The sequence below is a fragment of the Lontra canadensis genome, unplaced genomic scaffold (genome assembly GCF_010015895.1).
Source record: "Lontra canadensis isolate GAN:19392208 unplaced genomic scaffold, GSC_riverotter_1.0 scaffold35, whole genome shotgun sequence".
Lineage (NCBI taxonomy): Eukaryota > Metazoa > Chordata > Mammalia > Carnivora > Mustelidae > Lontra > Lontra canadensis.
The window spans coordinates 1,917,332-1,937,347 of record NW_022631029.1 but is presented as its reverse complement, the minus strand read 5'-3'; the positions used below and the strand labels follow the sequence as shown (position 1 = coordinate 1,937,347).

The window sequence follows — 20,016 nt, the reverse complement described above, 5'->3', positions numbered from 1 at the left end:
CAGCAGCCTAAAAATGGGACCAACCCCAGAGACTCCACAGAATCTGGCTTCGATGAATTAACTTACCGTACAAGCACACTACAGTGTCCCTGCAGTCATTAAAAATGACCATACAGATTCATTAACCTGTTTTGGCTCACAGATCCTGTTAAGAATCTGAAAAATGCTGTGTATCTTTAACTCATGAAAATACATATAGGTACAACAATGTGCTATCTCTGAATTCCACCGAAGGCAGAGCACAAATTAAAACCCCGATATAGATCTTCACTGGCAAGGAAAAATAACCACACTATCCAGATACTGAGCTTTGTACTAAACAGAGTAAGCCACCTGCTCCCTTTGCCAGCAGTATTCATGTAGCTCGCTCCTGATCAGGATTTCCTTACAACCTCACTTCCCAGGGGCAAACCACACCTCTGCAGTGACATATTTGTTTATTGATTTACAGGTCTCCACCCCCACTAGACTAGGGGCTCAGGAGAGCAGAGTTCAGACCCGACTCCATTACAAGACACATCCAGCTTGCTTTTCTGTCGAACAAGAATAATCTTCACTAGTGAACATCAGCAATCATTTAATGACAAGTAAAGACCAACTTAGAACCGCAAAAAAAGCATTCCATTCTTCTCCTCAGTAGACCTGTATTTTTTATTAGATTCTGAATGCCACCAACAAAAATAATAGGGATATTTTTCTCTTTGGCTATGTAAGTACCTACACGATATACTCAATTTTGCCTTTTGGCCCACGTGGCTTAAATATTTGCTATCTGGACCTTTATAGAGTAAATCTGTCGATTCCTGGCCTAAAGCATTATCTTGCATTGAGAAGGCAATCCATAAGCGTCATATGAATAAGTTTGTAGCCAAAAAAGGAAAAAAATGTTTCTGAAATATATGGACATTTATTTGCGTAGAAAAAATAGGGAGGTATAGCCAACCAAGTGTTAACAATGGCAATCTCTAGAAGGTCGGATTACGGGGACGTCCACAGTCTACGCCCGCTAACATTTACTGCTGCTTGTCATCGTTCTTTCCCCACCTCGAGCACACGTTCACGTCATCATTTGAGACGCAATCCGACTCCATCTTTGAGGAAGGCGCCGTGCCCTCTGGGCGCTCAATTTGGAAGGCCGGGCACCCGCAGGTCGTGGCCGGCGGGGGTAAGGGTGGGATCCCCCTGCCCCAAAGTCTTCCTTATCAAAGCGCTGGGTCGAGCGAAAGACACTGAGCGGGAGGATCTTGGGAACCTCAATAAGCCTAGTCCCATCCCCTCCAAGCCCATCGCCTCCCGGTTCTACTTCCCGGCGTCGCGGCCCGGGAGCCTCCCGGACGCACCTCACCTCGTAGTCTTCTCACCGCAGCCCCGCGGGAAGGAACTCCCCAGAGCCCTGGCCCAGCGGAAAAAGCGGCCTGCCAAGCCCGCCGGCTGCGACGCGAGCCGGGGAAGACGCCGGCGCCGTGGCTAACGGTAGTCTGCGCCGTTCCAGCCGTTCCGGGGCGTAGGGCGACAGCGGCTCAACCCGCGCAAGCGCGGGAAAGCCCCTGCGCGTGCGTACTGCCAGCCCCTACCGCGCGCTCGGCCTCGCGCGGCTTCTTCCCGCCCGCCTTTTGCCCTCACTTCCGCGGTTTCCCGGCGACGGCCGTAAGTGGAGGGCGGAAGCAGCCCGCGAGGCGAGCCGTAAACGGCTCCCTCACGCCACTTCCGGCCGGCTTCCGCAGACGGGGCTGGTGGGCGATCGTGAGGCGCCGGAGGACGTTCCCTGCGGCTGGAGCCATGGAGATGCCTCTGCCGCCCGACGGTGAGGCCCAGCCTGGGCTCGGGGACCGTTTCTTTTTCCCTGGAATCCCTTCTCGGTCCGCCCCGCCTTCCGGGGTTTCCGGGCCTAGGAGGGGGCGGGGCTCGGCCTCCCGGGTTCGCCTGCGGCCTCTCCCGCGGGTCCCCGCATCCCCGGCGCGTGTGTGGCCCCTATCGGGACCCGTACAAGGGCGGCCTCTCCGGAGCCCAGCCCTAGGGACCCCGGCCCGGCGGACGGGGGCTGCGACGCCAGGGCCCCCGGATTTGGGCGGTCCTCGCTGACGCCCCGCGTGGCCTTTTCTCCGTCCTCCAGACCAGGAGCTTCGAAATGTCATCGACAAGCTGGCCCAGTTCGTGGCTCGCAACGGGCCCGAGTTTGAGAAGATGACGATGGAGAAGCAAAAGGACAACCCGAAATTCTCGTTTCTGTTCGGAGGCGAGTTCTACAGTTATTACAAGTGCAAGCTGGCACTGGAGCAGCAGCAGCGTGAGTTCTCTCCAGCTCTCAGGCCGTCCCTTCCAGCGATTCCCTTCTCTGACTCCAGTTCGGGCTCCGCCACAAACCGCCTTCCTGTGGGCCGCATGCTCTGTCTCTGAAAATGGGGCAGCTGCGCCTTCATGATCCCTTCCGCTGTTCCCAGGGCCCTGCACGGAGCGGCTGCTGGGTCCGAGTGTAATGGAGAACGAGGTTATCGATCCTCTTGGGCTCCGGATCAGGGATTTCTCTGTTGTTCTTGCAGATGTGATGACTTAAGTCAGCAGAAGTAGAGTGGCTGTTTCAGTGTTTTTCCAGGGTAGAAGTGAGAGAAGCTGGACTGGGACCCTCCTGGCAGGCACGGTCCAGCACCCTTTGTGAGCTCTGTGGGTCTAGCAAGATTTTTGTGCATTTCAGGTGTTTGCAGTGCAGATCCAAAAGACTTGTTTGAGTTTTCGCTTTTGGCAGAAGTTTGTCGATGTTCACTGGGCTGGGTATCAGGATTCCAGCCCTGCCCTCAAAAGAGTTTAAGATGGGTTTAAGAATCATAGCTGGCCTTTGAATAATAGATAGTCACCTGGGGGTAGGGTCCCTGAGGGCAGAGCCCACCTCTGTCTTGTTCCATGTCACATTTCTAGATGCATTGTTCAAATGAATGAGGTTGAGCCTGCCAAGTAGTTGGGCATTGACTACAAGCTCCCTGAGGCCAACCAGATCTTGTTTGGGTTTTGTGCCCTAGTACGTAGTACTTGGTAGGTGTTCAATAAAAAGCTTGTGAGAAACAGCAAAGGTGCAGTGGCTTGAGTAAATACAGTGTGTTTAGGGAGCGGTAAGAGAGATCATGAGAGGCCCAGCACGGGTGGAGCATGGAATGTGTATAGAGGAGGGAAGGGTTTGATCTGGAGTGGTAAATGCCGGGAGGAAGGTTTGGGTTTTCTCCTGCAGTCTAGCGGTTCATCTGGTGCCCAGTTAGGTTTGAGTGGGGGTGGGGGTGATTTGCCTAAAACCGTAGGCAAATTGTCATGTTACAAAAACGTGTTTTTGGAGCCCCCATTCCTTGGCCCCAGCATATCACTTTGGAAACTGCTGCTATAGGCGGCAAAAAGCCACAAGAGAGTTTGAAAGAAGGGAGAGGTGGGTCAGGTGTGTGTGGCCAGTAGAGGACAGGCTGGAAGGGCCATGAGTGGAGGCTGCGGACAAGCGAGGTTAGTTAATGGTAAGGTCTGAATTCGGTCAGCAGGTTGAGTCAGAGTGGGCATGGGAGCAAGTGGGGTTAAGGGGTAGAATTCATAAACTGGGACACCATTTGGATATTGACGAGGGTGGCATAACCAGGCAGAGGACAGTGCTTTGATTCATGTGACTGTGAGGGGAGCCCACTCCCTCCCTGGAGGGTCAGAAATCAGAAGCCACTTGGGACTTGGTAATGTAAGGGGGGGAAGGATAGGGTGCTTCTAACAGGAAGATGGGAGTTCAAGAAATGCCTTCTGCAGGCAGCAGCATTTCAGCTGAGATTAAAGGATGTTTGACAGTTAGCCAGATGGAAACAAAGAAGAGAAAAGTTCACAGAGGAAAGAGCCTTGGGAGGGGCTGGGAGTGGAGGGGGCAGTAGCTCAGAGTGGGTAAAGCCCAGGGAAAGGGGGATGCTTGGAATGGGCAGAGGCCAGGGTGTAGAGGAGGGGAGGGCTGGCTGGCCAGGGACTTAGGAATTCTCTCAGAAGCTTCTGGGGAGGTCTTGGAGGATTTCAGGTCTATGTTGCAGAGCAGGCTTAGCCACGGTGTAGCTGGCACTCCACCTGGGTAGTTTGAGGAGTGAGCCCCAAGGCTCTCCTAGATGGGTGCTTCACAAAGTCTGGTGAAGGCCTAGTTTTTTATTTTTCGTTTTGTAAAACTTACAACCTGTTGTGGAAAGTACACTTTTGCAAAATACAATAAAACATGACCTGTGAAACGTCGAGTTGCTATGAAGGTGCTAGGAGGCTCCCTTGGCATTTCTAGACTCGTTCGGTCCGGGTTCCACCCGGGGCTGGTCCTCAGACTGCACGTGAACAGCAGCTCTCCGGCCGTGCTGTGGAGAAGTACAGGGAGCAGGACGGGACCCAGGGAGATCAGTTCCAAGGGTGATGCAAGTGACAGCAGAGTCATAGCAGTGAAGGCAGGGACATGGGCTGCAGTGTCATCTAGGAGCATGCCTTTACCACCCAGGCTGGCTTGTTAGTGCGGGGCATGAGGGAGAAAGATACGCCTGGACCTTCTGGGCTTCGGTTAAGGGCATAGCCGTGCTGGCCACGGAGGCCGGGAGGGGCCCTTGGGAGGTGGAGCACATGGCAAGAGGACACGCGGGCCTGTTTGAGGTTCCTTTGGAAAGTCAGTGGGCTGTTTAGTCCTTAATCAGATCTATCGTGCGAGGATTCCAGGATGGAGAGGGTAGAGGAAGGAGCCGTGGCTCGCAGCTCCTGTGTCCCACTACCCTGTGGACTGGCCCAGAGGAGCGGGCAGAACCAGGCACCCCTGCATTCAGGGGTCTGGCGGAGGAAGACACAGGGGCCTGGGGGTGGCCCCACAGGGCCACGTGAGACAAGGACCTGAGACAGAGCATAGGGGCCGAAGAACAATGTCCGTGGCTGCCCTGGGGTGGGGGGTGCGCAGCCACACTGCTGGGGGGCGGCAGAAACGGGAGCGAAGAATTGAAGATGAGTCTCAGTGGTAAGGTCGGTGGCAGAGGGACGTGGGACAAAGGGAGCATTTTTAAAGACGGGAGCTGCTTAGGAGGTGGCGGGGTCGGGACTCGAGAGGTCCCCTTGGGGAGGGCTGTTTGTCTACCAGCAGCCATGATCTGGGTTCAGCAGAGGCAGGGGCCTGGGTGAAGGGTGTAGGGGGATGTGTGTGGTCGCAGCTGGAAGGCCGGTGGGCCAGGCTAGATGGTGGGTGGGAAAGGGGGCAAGGCTAGGACCCTGTCTGTGGGGGCCAGGGCAGGAGGGGCCAGGCAGAGTGAAGGGTTTGCAGCACCGCGCAGGGGTCCTTGTGGGTGGGAGTCTAGGCAGGGGTTGGAGCTGCCAGAGCGGCAGCCGAGGGATTGCCTCCTCATGGGGGCCACCTTTCCTCCTCTCCCACCAGTCATCTGCAAGCAGCAGGCCCCAGAGCTGGAGCCAGCCACGGCCCTGCCCCCCCTGCCCCAGCCCCCACTGGCCCCGTCTGCGCCCATCCCACCAGCCCAGGGAGCCCCATCCATGGACGAGCTCATCCAGCAGAGCCAGTGGAACCTGCAGCAGCAGGAGCAGCACCTGTTAGCCCTCCGACAGGTACGGGGCCTGCTCCTCCCCACCCCCTCCCCGCCTTCCCTCTGGCCCGAGCTACGCGCCGGGAGCTCAGCCTGTGCCTCTAGGTTTGCATAGCAGCAGGCAGAAGAATGCTTCACCACACGTGGGCCGTGTCTCCCCGGGGCTGCCACCACCTGTGGTGTTTTAGCTCAGCCCCTGACACCGGACACACTGTTGCTGCTTCTTGTGGGTGAAATGATTCCACAAGCTCTCTGCTCGGACACCCTTTGTGCGGGACGGACGCCCGCGGGTGGGGCCACATTAGGAACCGTGGAGTAACTGTGCAGGCCAGGCGGCCTCCAGTGCCCTTGGCTCCAGCTCCTGCTCGCTAGGTCACCCCAGGCTGTTGTAGGGAAGGACCCTTTTGTCCTGGTTAGTCATCTGATTTTTTGGCCGAAGTACAATAGGATGAATCGTTTGAAAGACAAGACAAGTAAGAAACAAGATCTCTGAAGCGCTAGCCCCGCTGTTACTACTGGATGCAGGATGTAAAATTATCATCATTCTGCTGACAACAACTCTAGAAGGTTCCCCCTTAGTTTCCACACAGCGCTCGTCAGGGACTGGGGGGCCTGAGTGCCCAAGCCTGCAGCAGCTCTGGGCCTCAGCCCCTTCCCAGTCTGCGGATCTAGTCGGTGAGGCCCCGAGTCCCAATTTAATTCCCATTTCCCTGACTGCTCGTGTGGTTGCTCACCTTTCCCTTGACTGGTGACTGTTGGGACGTCTTTTCAGTGTTGTCGTCTGTCCACCCCTGTCCCTCCGTTTTCTTTCTGTTTTTGTTGATTTGCTGAGGTTCCTCGTTCTTTTGGGTGTTCGTTCTTCCATCTGTCACCTCGGGGCAGACATCGTCTCCTGCTGTGTCCTGGCTTGTTTTATCCTGTGTCTGCTGTGGTCACGGCTGTGACCATGACTGCCCCAGGAGCCTGTCTCGGGGTTTGAGTGTGACATCCTGGCACCGGGAGCAGGGCACCAAGGGGCCAGGCCCTCCCTGGGCCGAGGTCCTCACGCAGTCTCCATCCTGTTCGGCTTCCTAGGAGCAGGTGACTGCGGCTGTGGCCCACGCCGTAGAGCAGCAGATGCAGAAGCTCCTGGAGGAGACCCAGCTGGACATGAATGAGTTTGACAACCTGCTGCAACCTATCATCGACACCTGCACCAAAGATGCCATCTCGGTGAGGGCAGGTGGCAGAGGGGGGGGGTGCTCCCAGAACGGGTGTTCCCGATGAGGGGGAAGCTCCCAGGCTGGGCTGCTCCAGGGGAGCCCTGTCTCTCCCTCGCCTTCCCTCTGGAGCACGGGGCGGGGTGGGGGGAGGGGGCGGGACAGCCTGTGGGCAAGGTGTGCTGCTCCCAGGCCGAAGGCAGGTGGCAGCTCAGCGTGCCCCTGAGCCCTGGGACCCTGCACCCCCGGGCTATGTCCTCGCGCCCCGCATGCGCCCCGACTCACCGCCACCCTGGCTGTTGCAGGCCGGGAAGAACTGGATGTTCAGCAACGCCAAGTCCCCGCCCCACTGTGAGCTGATGGCGGGCCACCTCCGGAATCGCATCACGGCCGACGGGGCGCACTTCGAGCTGCGGCTGCACCTCATCTACCTGATCAACGACGTCCTGCACCACTGGTGAGGGCCCCGCCGGACTGCGCCTCTCCGCTCGCACCTGCCAGCCCTCTGCAGGGCTGCGCTCGTAACCTGGCCTGCCCGGGGACTGGGGGGGTCACTTGTCCAGAGACCCCAGAGGAGGGTTGGTCTGAGCCATGAGCTCACCATCGGAGGACACCCCGCGCCCCTACATCTTGGCCCCATCACTGGGGCCACTGTCCCTTCCTCGCTGTCCTCGGGGAAGCATCTGGGTGTCTTTCCATGTCCGTCTCTCTCCAGCGCCAGCTTCTCTGCGCGTGATCTACACACAGACACAGCCCTGTCCCCTGACTGCGCTGCTGCAGGATCCCTCTCAGGGGTCCTCTGTGCTGCCCTCTCTCCCGCCCCGCCCCCCAGCCCTCCCGAGGCCAGGCCGGTGTTTGCAGCGTCTGCTACCTTGATGCTAGAGGGTCACTTGACAGACCCTGACAGCTGGGCCAGAGCAGGCCCAGGGACGGGACCGGCGGAAGCACACGTTGTTGGTGGCGAGACTAGTCCTTAGCCGTCCAGACTGGCTGCCAAGTTTGGCTTTGAGCTTGGCCTGGCCGAAGGGGACAGTTCCTGTGAGAGCAGCAGAAATGGATTCTGCCTCTCCCCGACCCTTCCCCCGTCTTGCCCCATCGCCTGCTGCATTCGTGCAGCCTGGGTCCCTGCTCCCCGCTCCCTGTTTCCTGTGCCACAGAAGTGGCTCCAAGTTGCCACTTGGCCACTCCCTGCCTCGTCACTCCTTTATTCCTTTGCTATTGGGAGACCGGCAGCTGCTCAGAACCGTCTTTGCTCTTCTGCTTCCACCAGCCGCTGTGCTGGCCAGGGCAGCTCTGCAGAGACACAGCCCATGGCTGGCGGTCGTCCTGCCGTGCTCCTCTTGAGTTGTGCTCTGTCTAGGAGCCCTGTGCGCTCACCCTGTCCTCCCCTCCCTCACCTCCCCTCCTCTTCCCTGCCCTCCCCATCCCCAGCTGACTCTGAGCACCCTCCGGTGAGCTTGGCGATGGGAGGGCTTCTGGCTGCTCGCCTCCTGCCCTGCTTCCTCCTCCAGGAGACACCACGTGTGCCATCGGCCTCTACCGCCCTCCATGCCCATTCACACGTGCAGCGCCCCGGGAGGATGGGAGGGCAGGCTGCCTCACCCTCCCTCTGGCTCCTAAAAGTGGGGCTCAAGCTGAGGTCTTGTGCGTAGGGGGTGACAGGACTGAGTGAGGCCATGTGGACAGCTGGGGCTCCTACGGGTCTTGGGTCTGTGGGTCCTTGTGTCCTTGTGCCACCCCTGGAGGGAGGGCTTATTTTACTGATCAGGAGACCAAGGTGACAGCCCTTGCTCTGAAGGTCCCCAGGCTGTTCTTTTCCTCCTTCCATGCTGTCCGTCTGTCCCTTGGGCCCAGTCGCCAGCACAGGTCTTATAGGGAGCCCAGCCCTTGTCCCAGCTGGGTTGGGGGCCCACGTCCCAAGAAGGCAGAGGGTGCTGTGGCTGGAGCCGCAATGGTAACGGGCGCGTGGCCGGGTCCCGCCCCAGGGCCCTGACGCGCGGAAGGTCTCTCCCTCACAGCCAGCGCAAGCAGGCCAGGGAGCTGCTGGCCGCCCTGCAGAAAGTTGTGGTGCCCATCTACTGCACCAGCTTCTTGGCCGTGGAGGAGGACAAGCAGCAGAAGATCGCCCGGGTATGTGGGGCAGCCGGGAGAGGAGGGGGGGAGAGGGACAGGGTGGTGGGGATGCTAGGTTTCCTGCTGACGCAGCCTCTCCCTCCTCCCCTGCATCCAGCTTCTGCAGCTCTGGGAGAAGAATGGCTATTTTGACGACTCCATCATCCAGCAGCTACAGAGCCCAGCCCTGGGGCTCGGCCAGTACCAGGTGGGTGCCCTCCCCACCCACACGGCACTCTGGGTGGACATGCCCAGAGGGTGTGGTGGCTGCCACCGCAGCACATTCCCAGAAGTCATGTGGCCCCCAGCTCCCTCCTGGGGAACTGGCAATTTCAAAGGCCGGGTAGCCCTTTGCAAATGGGGCTTCCACCTGTGTCTCTGGAATGGCGGTGAGCAGCAGCCTCTGGGGAATCCCATCCGGTCCACTTTGACCACTGAGCCCCTCCCAGGTGAGCCTGCCTGACTTTTCCTGGTGCCCTTGTGGCCTGCTCGCCCTGTCCATCAGGCACGGATCCTGGTGGTGTCTTTGGCTTGTCGGCCTGGTCCTCAGGGCCAGCTTCTGCATGTTGGAAGCATAAGAAAGCCTCGGTGTCGTCTAGGCTGCCCTGGTCTGATTGTGTAGGCGGCGTTCCCGGTGTGTACATCTGTCTTCTCACCAGGGAGGCCTCTGCTCAGAGGATGGGGCGGGGGTTGTGCAAGGCGGGCAGGGAGGGCCACCCAGGTCTCTTCGGCCACCTCTGCTATGACGCCGGCATCGCAGCCCTATCCGCAGCTGCTAGAAGAAAAGGCAGAGCTCACGCCCCCTTTTCTCAGGTGGAAAGCTGTCGTTTTTCTGTAAGGATCTGGTTGAATGTCAGAAGCTGTGTTGGCTGCGTCCTCTGTGATGGTCTTGAGGGCCACCCCCCTGCCGGGGAGCTTTCATACTCAGCCCAGTGAGGAACGCACGTGTCATGCTTTTAAAATTTCTCCCGCTTGTTCTGTTAAGTAAAGCAGCAGACTTACTGCGCCTTGTCACAGTGACGTGAACTGCTTTGTTTCTCCTGATTTTCTGCTTTCACCGCAGCTCACGTTTACTCAGCTGCCCTGGTCCCTTTCCCTGTTATCTCACCAAGTTCTCCCCACAGAGCCTTGGAGGATAGGTCCTGTTGCTCTGTTTTATAGCTGAGGAAGTCGAGGCTCAGCAAGGTGGTGACTTCCTCAAAGCCGGGCAGTGAGTGAGCAGCATGGCCCGTGACCGCGGGCTGGACCGCTCGTCCGGGTCGTGTCTGTAACGGTTGTGCGAGAGGACGGGATGTGGCTCTCCTTGCCCCTTCCTGTGATCAGTGAATCACGGACTTCGCTGCAGCGAAGCATCCTTGTCACCCGCATCCTCGTCACCGGTTTGGGGCTAGATTTAGATGATCTGTGCTCGTCGGGACTGTATTTTTGGTTTTACGGGACCGTCCCCTCCCTGCCTGCCCGCCTGAGGGACTGCCTCGAATTCCTCCGGCTTCCCAGGGCTCGTCCCTGAGTGGCTCCGGAAGGGCTGGGACTCGGCACCAGGCTCCGAGGCGTGTGTCCTGAGTGTCGGCCACTCTCCTCTCTCTCTGCCAGGCGACACTCATCAACGAGTATTCCTCGGTGGTCCAGCCGGTGCAGCTCGCCTTCCAACAGCAGATCCAGACCCTCAAGACGCAGCACGAGGAGTTTGTCAACAGCCTGGCCCAGCAGCAGCAGCAGCAGCAGCAGCAACAGCAGATCCAGATGCCGCAAATGGAGGCCGAGGTCAAGGCCACCCCGCCGCCGCCCGCCCCGCCGCCGGCCCCCACGCCCGCCCCTACCATCCCACCAACCACCCAACCTGGTACGGGGCTCCAGCCTTCGCCCCCAGAGAAGGGCTCTGGTTCTACCAGCCCGGTTCTAGGATCTGTTTCCAAATGCCAGGCCCGGGGGTTTCACAGGCAGATGCCCCCAAACCTTACCACTCAGGTGATCACTTTCCTGTGCAGACCATCCTGGGGAACAGGGGAAAAGCTGCCCAAATCAGTTTTTGAGACCAGGCTTTTACACCGGATGGACAAAGAGAAGGAATTACGGATATCAGGCATCATCCTTTCCAAACAAAGATGCAGAAATACTTCACATCTGAAATCTAACAAAGTATTAAAAAAAAAAAAAAAATGAGGTAATAGGCTTTCCCCCAGGCATGTGTAAGGATGGTTTAGCACTTAGAAGTCTCCTCAAACAACAGATGAGGTAGGAAAAAATGATCTTTCAAGTGGATGAAAAAGAGATTTTTAATAAAATTCAGTGATGAAAATTTTTGAGCATAGTAGGTAGAGAATAAGTTAAGGTATTTATCTGAAAGCTCTCAAAGGGGTGTGTCCTGGGTGAGGGCAGCTTCCCTGCCACTCGCCGCCTTCCTGGAGGCCATCGGTTTCGGGCAGCTTCACGCAGCCAAGATTTCCCGAGAGGTAAAGGCCCAGCCTGAGTTGGTCCTGGGTGTTACTGAACATGGTTTCAGGCGCCCGCTGACCATTGCCGCCGCTAACCAGCTTCTTGTCTGGCTCTAGATGACAGCAAGCCTCCCATCCAAATGCCTGGTTCCTCCGAGTATGACGCCTCAGGAGGAGTCCAGGATCCTGCCGCAGCCGGCCCCCGGGGTCCAGGGCCCCATGATCAGATCCCACCCAACAAACCCCCGTGGTTTGAGCAGCCTCATCCCGTCGCTCCTTGGGGCCAACAGCAGGTATTCTCCCAGACTTGTGGTGGGGGCGGGCAGGCGGTCCCCTTTGTGGGTCCGGGGGCTGGGCTGGGCTGCCATGCTGGGGAAACAGGTTCTGCAGTGGCTGGGCGGGGGTCAGGGCAGGACATTCTGGGCCTCACACCCATGCCCATGCCGACATCCGGGCCTCTTAGGAGCAGTGGTCCCTGTGTTCCTGTGAGGGCTGGGCAGTTTCGAATGGTCCATTACAGCAGGGTGAGCGGGGTTCTGTCCCTTCTCTAACTAATTCAGCCAGCATGGCGCCAACATTCTATCTCCCTGGAAAGAACACTATTCACATGAGGAAAGGGAAGGTCAGACGTGTAGGTCTGGCAGTGCTTTCTGGGGCAGAGGTGCTGGTCATTCCCCCTGGTTTTTTGAGCTCAGAAATTTCTAGGCCAGGGTAGGGGTCATTTTATCCAGCGTAGCATGACTGGAAAACACCAGAAACATCTACTTGCTCTCTGGCCACTGGATCTGATCTCATGGAGCCTTTGGGTGCAGCCCTGGCCTCTCCTGGACATCCACCTTCCCCTTGACAGGACCCAGTGATTGCGGCCCTGCCATGTGACTCTGTGGTGAGGACGGGAGGGAAATGGCTCTGGACTGACAAGAGGGGCTTGTGGCTTTGAGTTATCCATTGCACCTGTGCCCCCCCAAACCCCCTTCCCAGAACCTGAGGTTCGGGAGAATAGATTTAATTTCACAGAAGATTGGCCCTCCCCATAAAGACGCTCCCTCTTACAAACGCCCAGTGGTATCAGGCATCTTATGGGTACCCTCTGATGAGGGAGTAGTTCTCATCCCCATCGTGTAGGTGTCTCAGGGTCACTTCTGGGGACTGGTAGGTTGGGCTTAGGACAACAAGGGTCCTCTTGCTGAGGGTCTGCCTTGGGGCAGAGGTACACTTGGTCTGGCCTGCCCACGTGGGATCTTACACATTTTGAAATAACATTTTTTAAATATTAGTTTACTGATCGATGTATTGATTTGATTTCGGGTATTTGGGGCTTGAACTCAGTGGCCCCGAGATCATGATCTGAGCTGAGATCAAGAGTCGGATGCGTGACCGACGGAGCCACCCAGGTGCTCTGAAGTAATAACTGTATTTAGAATGTGGCTTTCTAACCTCTTGAAAGACCTGAGGGTGTGGTGTGGCCCAGGTCCACCTCTGCTGGCAGTCAGCAGGGCCAAGCAGCTGTAACCCTAAAGATGGACCCCCTGGTCATCCAGTCCTAGGCCCATCCCACTGTAGCCCTGAGTTTGGGGTTAAAATCCTGGTTTCAAGTCTCATAGCAGCTGGGTGAGATCTAGAGCTCATGTTGTCTCCCACCTACAGAAAGACCTCTCCTGAGACGGGGTTTGAGGGCAAGTAGTCACTATGGGAGCTGACCCAGAAGACCACCCAGAGCAGAGGTTAAGTGACACGGAAGGGACTGTCATCAGGGCAGGTGTCTGCCATGGGCCCCCGGGGTGCAGCTCCTCCTTGCACTCCGCAGGCCGTGGGGAATGCACCCATGCATGAGCCACCAAGGGGCATGGGAACGGGGACCCGTCTGCCAGCTTCCAGGTCAGGTGGCCAAGCTGGGAGTGTTGGCATCCCTGGCACTTGGGGCCCGCCCAGCTCCAATGCAGACACGGGAAACCCTCAGCCAAGATGTAGGCCTGAGCCTAGGAGCGCGCACAGGCACCCCAACCCCCACTGCACGGTTGAACAGAGGAGGCCGCACCGCTTCGGGGCCGGGTCGCCTCCACGGCTGGAGAGCCACACTGCAGACGTGTGCCTGGCACAGGCCAGGCCTCGGGAGGGGCTCACGTCCATTCTTTGCCTTGCAGCCTCCCGAGCAGCCGCCGTACCCGCACCATCAGGGTGGGCCGCCCCACTGTCCCCCCTGGAACAACAGCCACGAGGGCATGTGGGGCGAGCAGCGTGGGGACCCCGGCTGGAATGGCCAGCGTGACGCGCCCTGGAACAGCCAGCCCGACCCCAACTGGAACAGCCAGTTTGAGGGCCCCTGGAACAGCCAGCACGAGCAGCCGCCCTGGGGCGGGGGCCAGCGTGAGCCACCCTTCCGCATGCAGCGGCCGCCGCACTTCCGAGGGCCCTTCCCGCCCCACCAGCAGCACCCGCAGTTCAACCAGCCGCCGCACCCCCACAACTTCAACCGCTTCCCGCCCCGCTTCATGCAGGACGACTTCCCCCCGCGGCACCCCTTCGAGCGGCCGCCCTACCCTCACCGCTTCGACTATCCCCAGGGGGACTTCCCTGCCGGTGAGTGCGAGGGTGCCCTCCGTGGGGACCGTCCCGTGTCTGGGAAGCACTTCCCTCTCCTGCTCCTTGCTCCCTGTGGCGGTGCTGGCAGCTGCTTGCGGGAGACCCCCCCACAATGGCCGCCCCCCCACACCCCCATGGCCAGGAGGGTGCTACTTGACGTCAGCTGCAAGACCTGGGAGGTCCCCTGAGTCAGGGTGACAAGCCGGGGGTCGTGGGATGTGTAGAAGTCCCGTCTGGGCCGCCAGGCACATGACACACACTGGGCTGGCAGTAGAGCTGAAGTCTCGTTCTGCTGCCCACACACCCAGGGAGGAGGAAAGACAGGAGCCTTCTGGAAGGACAGTCGCTTGCAAGCTCCACAGCAGACAGGCAGGCAGGGCAGGGATGTCTAGGGCCCTTCCCCATTCCCTGTCCCGCTGTCTTTAGCAGTTTTCATGGCGTTTCTTGGAAGAATCTATAGGAGTTGTTGGTTTTTTTCTTTTCAAAAAAAAATTTATTTCTACTCTATCGCCGCTTTTATTTTTGCTTTAAACTCCATTCTTGGCTACAAGTTTAGCCGAGACCAAGGAGCACATGTATTCGCCGGTCCTCACTTCCCGGGGCCGTGGTGTAACAAAGTGCGCATGGTGGGCGCTTCCCCCAGCTCTGGGGGCTGGAAGTCAGAGACCACTGGGTCTTCTCCCCATCATCGTGTCCTCCTCCCTCTGGGCGCATCGGTTTCCTGCCAGTTGTGTCGGATCAGGGTCCACCTGCGGGATCTCACCTCAAGTGAATCACCTTTTAAAAACGCCCTGTCTCCAAAGACAGTGGTAGCTATCGGCCCGTAACATTGCTTCTTTAAGGTTTTGTGATGTCCCTGGTTTTCCCTTCCACCTTGGATGGTGGTATGGGTGCAGGCCAGGTCGCCCCCAGCCCGGCTCCTCCCCACCTAGCTACACGACCCCGGGCAGCATGAACAGGAGAGGAGGTGCTGGGCAGCGCTGCTCAGAAGCGGGTGGCGGGCCCTCTCTGAACGCCTCCCACGGGCACTCATCCCCTTGCAGATCATGGCCGCGCTGTCCGTACTGCCCTGCTCACGGCTGCCTGGTAGGCCTGAGAGGAGTTTTTGTTTTGCAGAGATGGGACCCCCTCACCACCACCCCGGCCACCGCATGCCTCATCCTGGGATCAACGAGCACCCACCCTGGGGTGGGCCCCAGCACCCTGACTTCGGCCCTCCTCCCCATGGCTTCAATGGGCAGCCCCCCCACATGCGGCGACAGGGCCCTCCCCACATCAACCATGATGACCCTAGCCTGGTCCCCAACGTGCCCTACTTCGATCTGCCTGCGGGGCTGATGGCCCCCCTCGTGAAGGTAACGTCGCCAGGGCGAGCGCCCAGCTTCATAGCACACGCTGGTGCCGGCTTCTGGGCCTCCATGTGACAAGCTCAGATGTGGAGCCCAGTTCCCAGCAGGGGACAAAACACTGCTTCTCGGGGTCCCTTCCCACTCGTTGCTATGCCCAGCAGACGTGACTAGTCAGTGGGAATGTGTCCAGGCCAACGCCTCTTCCTCAACTTGACTTCCTGAGGCGAAAACGAGCAAGGCCTGTGTCCCCTCTGCTCGCTTTCCACACATCCCTCCTGGTGCTGCACGCTTTGTGGCCGTGAGGAGTGGGCTGGGCCAGGTGTGAGGTGCGGGTCCTCTTGATCCAGGCCCTGGGAAGCTACCTTGTTCAGGGGCTGACAGTGGAGGCCTTTCTTAGAGAAGGGGCGGCCTCCGAGCTGGGCCTGCAGGGAACACGGGGAGGGGCAGCGCTGGGGGTGCGCGGGGAGCAAGGCTAGGTTGGGAGCAGCTCCGGAGATGTGCTGGCGGGGCGGGGTGCTTCCCGTCACTCCTGAGGCCCTATGGGACTGGGAAGTTGAGAGGGGCCACACGGGGGTAGCAAGGGGTGCGAGCTGAGCTGGCTTCTGGCGACGGGGTTCCCTGGATTGGGCGGGGGCTGCTGTGACCTGGGAGGGGGGCCCCGGGATAGGACTCGGGAGCACAGGGCAGAAGTCTCCAGGTGGCAGCATATGGGATCCCTGTTGTGTCTCAGTAGACTGAGGGGTCTTACTGTCACCTTGGCTTGGAGGATGTGTGTCACATGTTTTCTGGAGAGAGAACTTGGCCCCAAAGCAGTCTTCCGCCACCTCGCCTAAGATTCGGATCATTGGTGTGGCTGCGGCCTTGGTGGGATTCCCCAGGAAGGGCAGCAGGAGGAGCTAATGTCCAGGGTAACCCTGTATCCCCCGACCCTGCTCCCTCAGTCACTGCAGCACCCTGGGTGAGTATGAGGGGGTGCTTTGGCAGGGTGTGCCTGAGAATTGTGTTTTCCTCTACAGCTGGAAGACCATGAGTACAAGCCCTTGGACCCAAAAGACATCCGCCTCCCACCTCCCATGCCGCCCAGTGAGAGGCTGTTGGCAGCCGTGGAGGCCTTTTATAGTCCCCCATCCCATGACAGGCCCAGAAACAGGTATGGCGCTCGGGGACTAGGGATGGGGCTGGGCTGGGATTAGGGTCCTCTGTCCCCTTCTCCTGGCCTGACTTATGCCTGGATTGGTTTCATGAGAAAGACTGCTAATGAGCACGCCTTCTGCCCCAGGTGGTATGAGGCCCAGCTGAGGAAAGGGGGCAGGCTGTACAGCGCTAGGCCGAGTTAGGGCCCATCTCCCCCCTGGCTGTGGGTAATGTGTGTCACACGTATGGTGGCTCTCAACGAAGGGCCTCTCTAGTGGGGATACATTAGAGCAAGTTGGCCTCTCAGGTGTGGCGTGTTTCAGAAGCGGCTGGCAGCTATGTGCCCCAAACTTTGTCATGAGAACCCCCAACCCAACCCCACCCCCCGCCAGGACACCCTCCAACGGACTCGTCACCAGTCCAGCTAAAACCGCCTCCTGCCCTGTTCTGGGCCACAGGCCTGTCCATCTAGGAGTCAGAGCTCCTTGTCCCCAGTTAGATCATAGGCCATAAGAGCCACCTGAGCTATTTTGGGAAACATCGATGTGGAAAAGGCACGGGAGCCAGGCCTGTGCCCGGCCTCTCTGCTTCCCAGCAGGCGGCCCAGCCTCAGCCTGCTTCCCCACATGAGGAAGGGCCGCTCGTGGTGCCGGACCCGGCTCAGCATCCGAGGGAATGAGGGAGGGGAAGCCTGCATACCTAGACACGTGCCCGGTGGGCTTTACTCCTGCCACGAGTTCCCTTCAGGAGGGAGGCTGGCAGAGTCACACAGGAACCGCCCGTGTCTTACAGCGAAGGCTGGGAGCAGAACGGCCTCTATGAGTTCTTCCGAGCGAAGATGCGGGCGCGGCGGCGGAAGGGCCAGGAAAAGCGCAACAGGTGAGGGCCCGGGTGCCCATGCATGGTCAGCCTGCGTCGTGAGCTAGAGCAGGCCTCTGCCAGAGGCACTGTTAGACACCCCGGCAGACCCTCCATCCAGTCACGCCCTGGACCGTCCTGGCTCCCCTGACGGGCAGATGGAGGGAGGACTGGTCTCTGCTTGGTTCCGGGGTGGGTTTTCCCCGCAAAGCCCCAGTGAAAACCTAAGACGCCAGCCCCAGCGGGGTTTGCCGTCATGTGTGATCAGCTGTGACCTGGAGCCCAGTCCTCTGAGGGGAATGGGCAGGTCTGCACCCAGACCCGCCCGCCTGGGGTCTTCCGGAAAGTTCGAGATGCACCACTCACCAGGCCTCTCTCTGCAGCGGCCCTTCCCGGTCTCGGAGCCGATCCAAAAGCCGAGGGCGCTCTTCCTCCCGCTCCAACTCGAGGTCGTCCAAGTCCTCCGGCTCGTACTCCAGGTCCAGATCGCGCTCCTGCTCCCGCTCCTACTCCCGCTCCCGCTCCAGGTAGGCTGGGGGCCGTGCACGTGGGCTGGGGCCCCTCGGTGGCACCCGTGGCCGTGCCCACCACCCGCTCTGTCCTCCCTGCAGGAGCCGCAGCCGGTCCCGCTCCTCCCGCAGCCGCTCCCGCTCCCGCTCGCGCTCACGCTCCAAGTCCTACTCCCCAGGAAGGAGACGTCGGTCACGGTCCCGGAGCCCCACCCCGCCGTAAGATTTCTGTCTTAACTGTCCAGCGACCGCTGGTAGCGCTGGAAGCCTCTGATGCTTTGCTGTGAATGTTGAAAGCTGTCGCTAGAAGATGTGCCCCCGGTGGCCCGTGCCGAGGCGGCCCCTCAGGGACCACGAGTTCTAGCACAGTGACAGTGGCACCTCACCTCTCACCTCGCTCGTACCTTCCGTGGTAACGTTGTAAAGCCTGAGGTAGCGGCGGGCTGTCTCTCAGCCATCAGGGGTTCCGTGCGACCTGCCCTTGCCACTCAGTGTGGGGCAGGGCCCGGGGTAGGAGCTCCCCTAGCCGGCTGGCGAAGATGACGAAGAAGAATGCTAGAGACCCAGGATGTGTGTGTGTGTCCCTCTAACACTGCTGAATGTTCACACGCGCCACACGCTGTAATATTCTAAGAGTTTTCATTCCAATAAATGTATCAACTCTTTTTTAAAAAACGTAACCTGTCTTAATTTTAGTTCCTCGGCTGGTCTGGGTTCTAATTCAGCACCTCCTATACCTGATTCAAGGCTCGGGGAAGAGAACAAAGGACATCAGATGCTGGTGAAAATGGGTAAGGTTCCTGGGAAGAACCACCACCCGCTTTGGGCTTTCGGGGCTGGGGAGCCAGAGAAGGGTCCGGCTCGCTGCCAGAACTAGAGAGGGTGAAGCCGCCCGCTTCTCGCTGGGCGTGCTCTCTCCGCACGGCGGTCTCGCGCGCGGACAGCACGCGGGCGCGCGCCATTCAGCTCTGCACAGGAAGTCTTGTTTAAGTTCATGGATAAACGGGCCAGACTTCGACTCCGTGCGTTGTAACCGCCCTCCCCCCTTTCTTCTTAAGGCTGGAGTGGATCTGGTGGCCTCGGCGTGAAAGAGCAAGGGATTCAGGACCCCATCAAGGGGGGGGACGTCCGGGACAAGTGGGACCAGTACAAGGGCGTGGGCGTGGCCCTGGACGACCCCTACGAGAACTACCGCAGAAACAAGAGCTACTCCTTCATCGCCCGCATGAAGGCCAGAGACGAGTGCAAGTAGGCGCTCCGCGGGCAGCAGCCGCGCCTCGGCTACTGCGTTGGGCCGTTGCGAACTTCCTGGCTCCCTGGCAGTGACAGGCTGTAGGGACAGCTCGGGGGAGCGACAGAAGAGAAGGAAGACATTAGCTTGCCTAGGGAGAGTGCCATGCTCCAGAGCGTGGGAGGCCCCAGGCCCCGCCTGCAGACCAGCTCCCCGCAGAAGCCAGAGCCCACCCGGAGATGCCCCGGCCGCCCAGCCACGAGCCGCCTCCCCTCGACAGAGAAGCAAGAAACACGAGAGCCTCCAACCCTGGATACGAAGCCCCTCGCCTGAAGGCATGGCCGTTCCGCACCTCCCCGCAGTCCGCGCTCGGGCCTGGAGGAGCGTGGAGGACAGGCCCCAGGCCGGGCGCCGCTGACACACAGAAAAACAGACCCTTTCTGATTGGCACTTACACCGGGCTTTCATTTTTACTCCAGATGTTTAGTTGTAGAGAAGGGAATGTTGCTCTAAGAGGATCCCAGTGAGAATTTGGAACCTGATTCCTCTTAGGGCGTGCTCACAGCCCGTAGTTCAGTTAACTTTAGTTGTTTGAGTTGAAATTTTTCCCCCAAACGTTAGCCACTCACGGTCCCTGCAGAAACAGAAGTTCTAAGGAAGCTGATCTGAGGCATCTTCAGGTCATGGAGTGACGCCCTCGGAGAGCCTGGGCCCTTAGCGTCTCTGCTTGTGTTTGTCACTTAGAGGAACCCAACACCAGCGCTCGTGTGGACGGCCCGCCCCGAGCCGGGCTGGGGAGAGCAAGCCCCGCCTGCGCCTCGGGCTGCCCCACCCCGCGTCGAGGGGCCCGGCCGGGAGGCTGGTCTGCGGGGACGGGCCGCGCCTGGCGTCTCTGGGCAACCCGTGCGCTGCCGTCTCTTTGTACAGAACATTTTTCAGAAATTCTTTTCAGTAAGATGCAGAGTCCTCTCCAACTTTTCGACCTGGTGTGATAAAATAATTTGATTTTGTTCTAGATTTCCTGTAGCTGTGAATTGTTTAAACGTGTCTG

At 59.1% G+C, this 20,016-nt stretch overlaps 1 protein-coding gene across 2 annotated transcripts; it reads left to right on the top strand.

Annotated features, from left to right (window-relative positions):
* Positions 1-1,697: 1,697 nt before the first annotated feature.
* Positions 1,698-19,806, top strand: CHERP (calcium homeostasis endoplasmic reticulum protein). Of its 2 annotated transcripts, none has more exons than XM_032867558.1 (17): positions 1,698-1,804; positions 2,114-2,287; positions 5,393-5,577; positions 6,630-6,767; positions 7,060-7,211; positions 8,740-8,884; positions 8,985-9,074; positions 10,460-10,709; positions 11,419-11,594; positions 13,446-13,881; positions 15,001-15,239; positions 16,250-16,383; positions 17,160-17,246; positions 17,609-17,752; positions 17,837-17,953; positions 18,431-18,525; positions 18,793-19,806. In XM_032867558.1, exons 1-17 carry the CDS (start codon positions 1,780-1,782, stop codon positions 18,984-18,986), a joined length of 2,781 nt encoding a protein of 926 aa, XP_032723449.1. In that variant the 5' UTR covers positions 1,698-1,779; the 3' UTR covers positions 18,987-19,806. The 2 variants fall into 2 exon arrangements, with proteins under 2 accessions (XP_032723449.1, XP_032723450.1); XM_032867559.1 differs by having other exon boundaries at positions 8,773-8,884; positions 18,793-18,986.
* Positions 19,807-20,016: the final 210 nt, after the last annotated feature.

Coding starts and splice junctions, on each gene's coding strand:
- CHERP (XM_032867558.1), top strand. CDS start 1,780: ATGGAGATGCCTCTGCCGCCCGACG. Junction 5,578..6,629: donor ACCTGTTAGCCCTCCGACAG/GTACGGGGCCTG, acceptor TCGGCTTCCTAG/GAGCAGGTGACTGCGGCTGT. Junction 6,768..7,059: donor GCACCAAAGATGCCATCTCG/GTGAGGGCAGGT, acceptor TGGCTGTTGCAG/GCCGGGAAGAACTGGATGTT.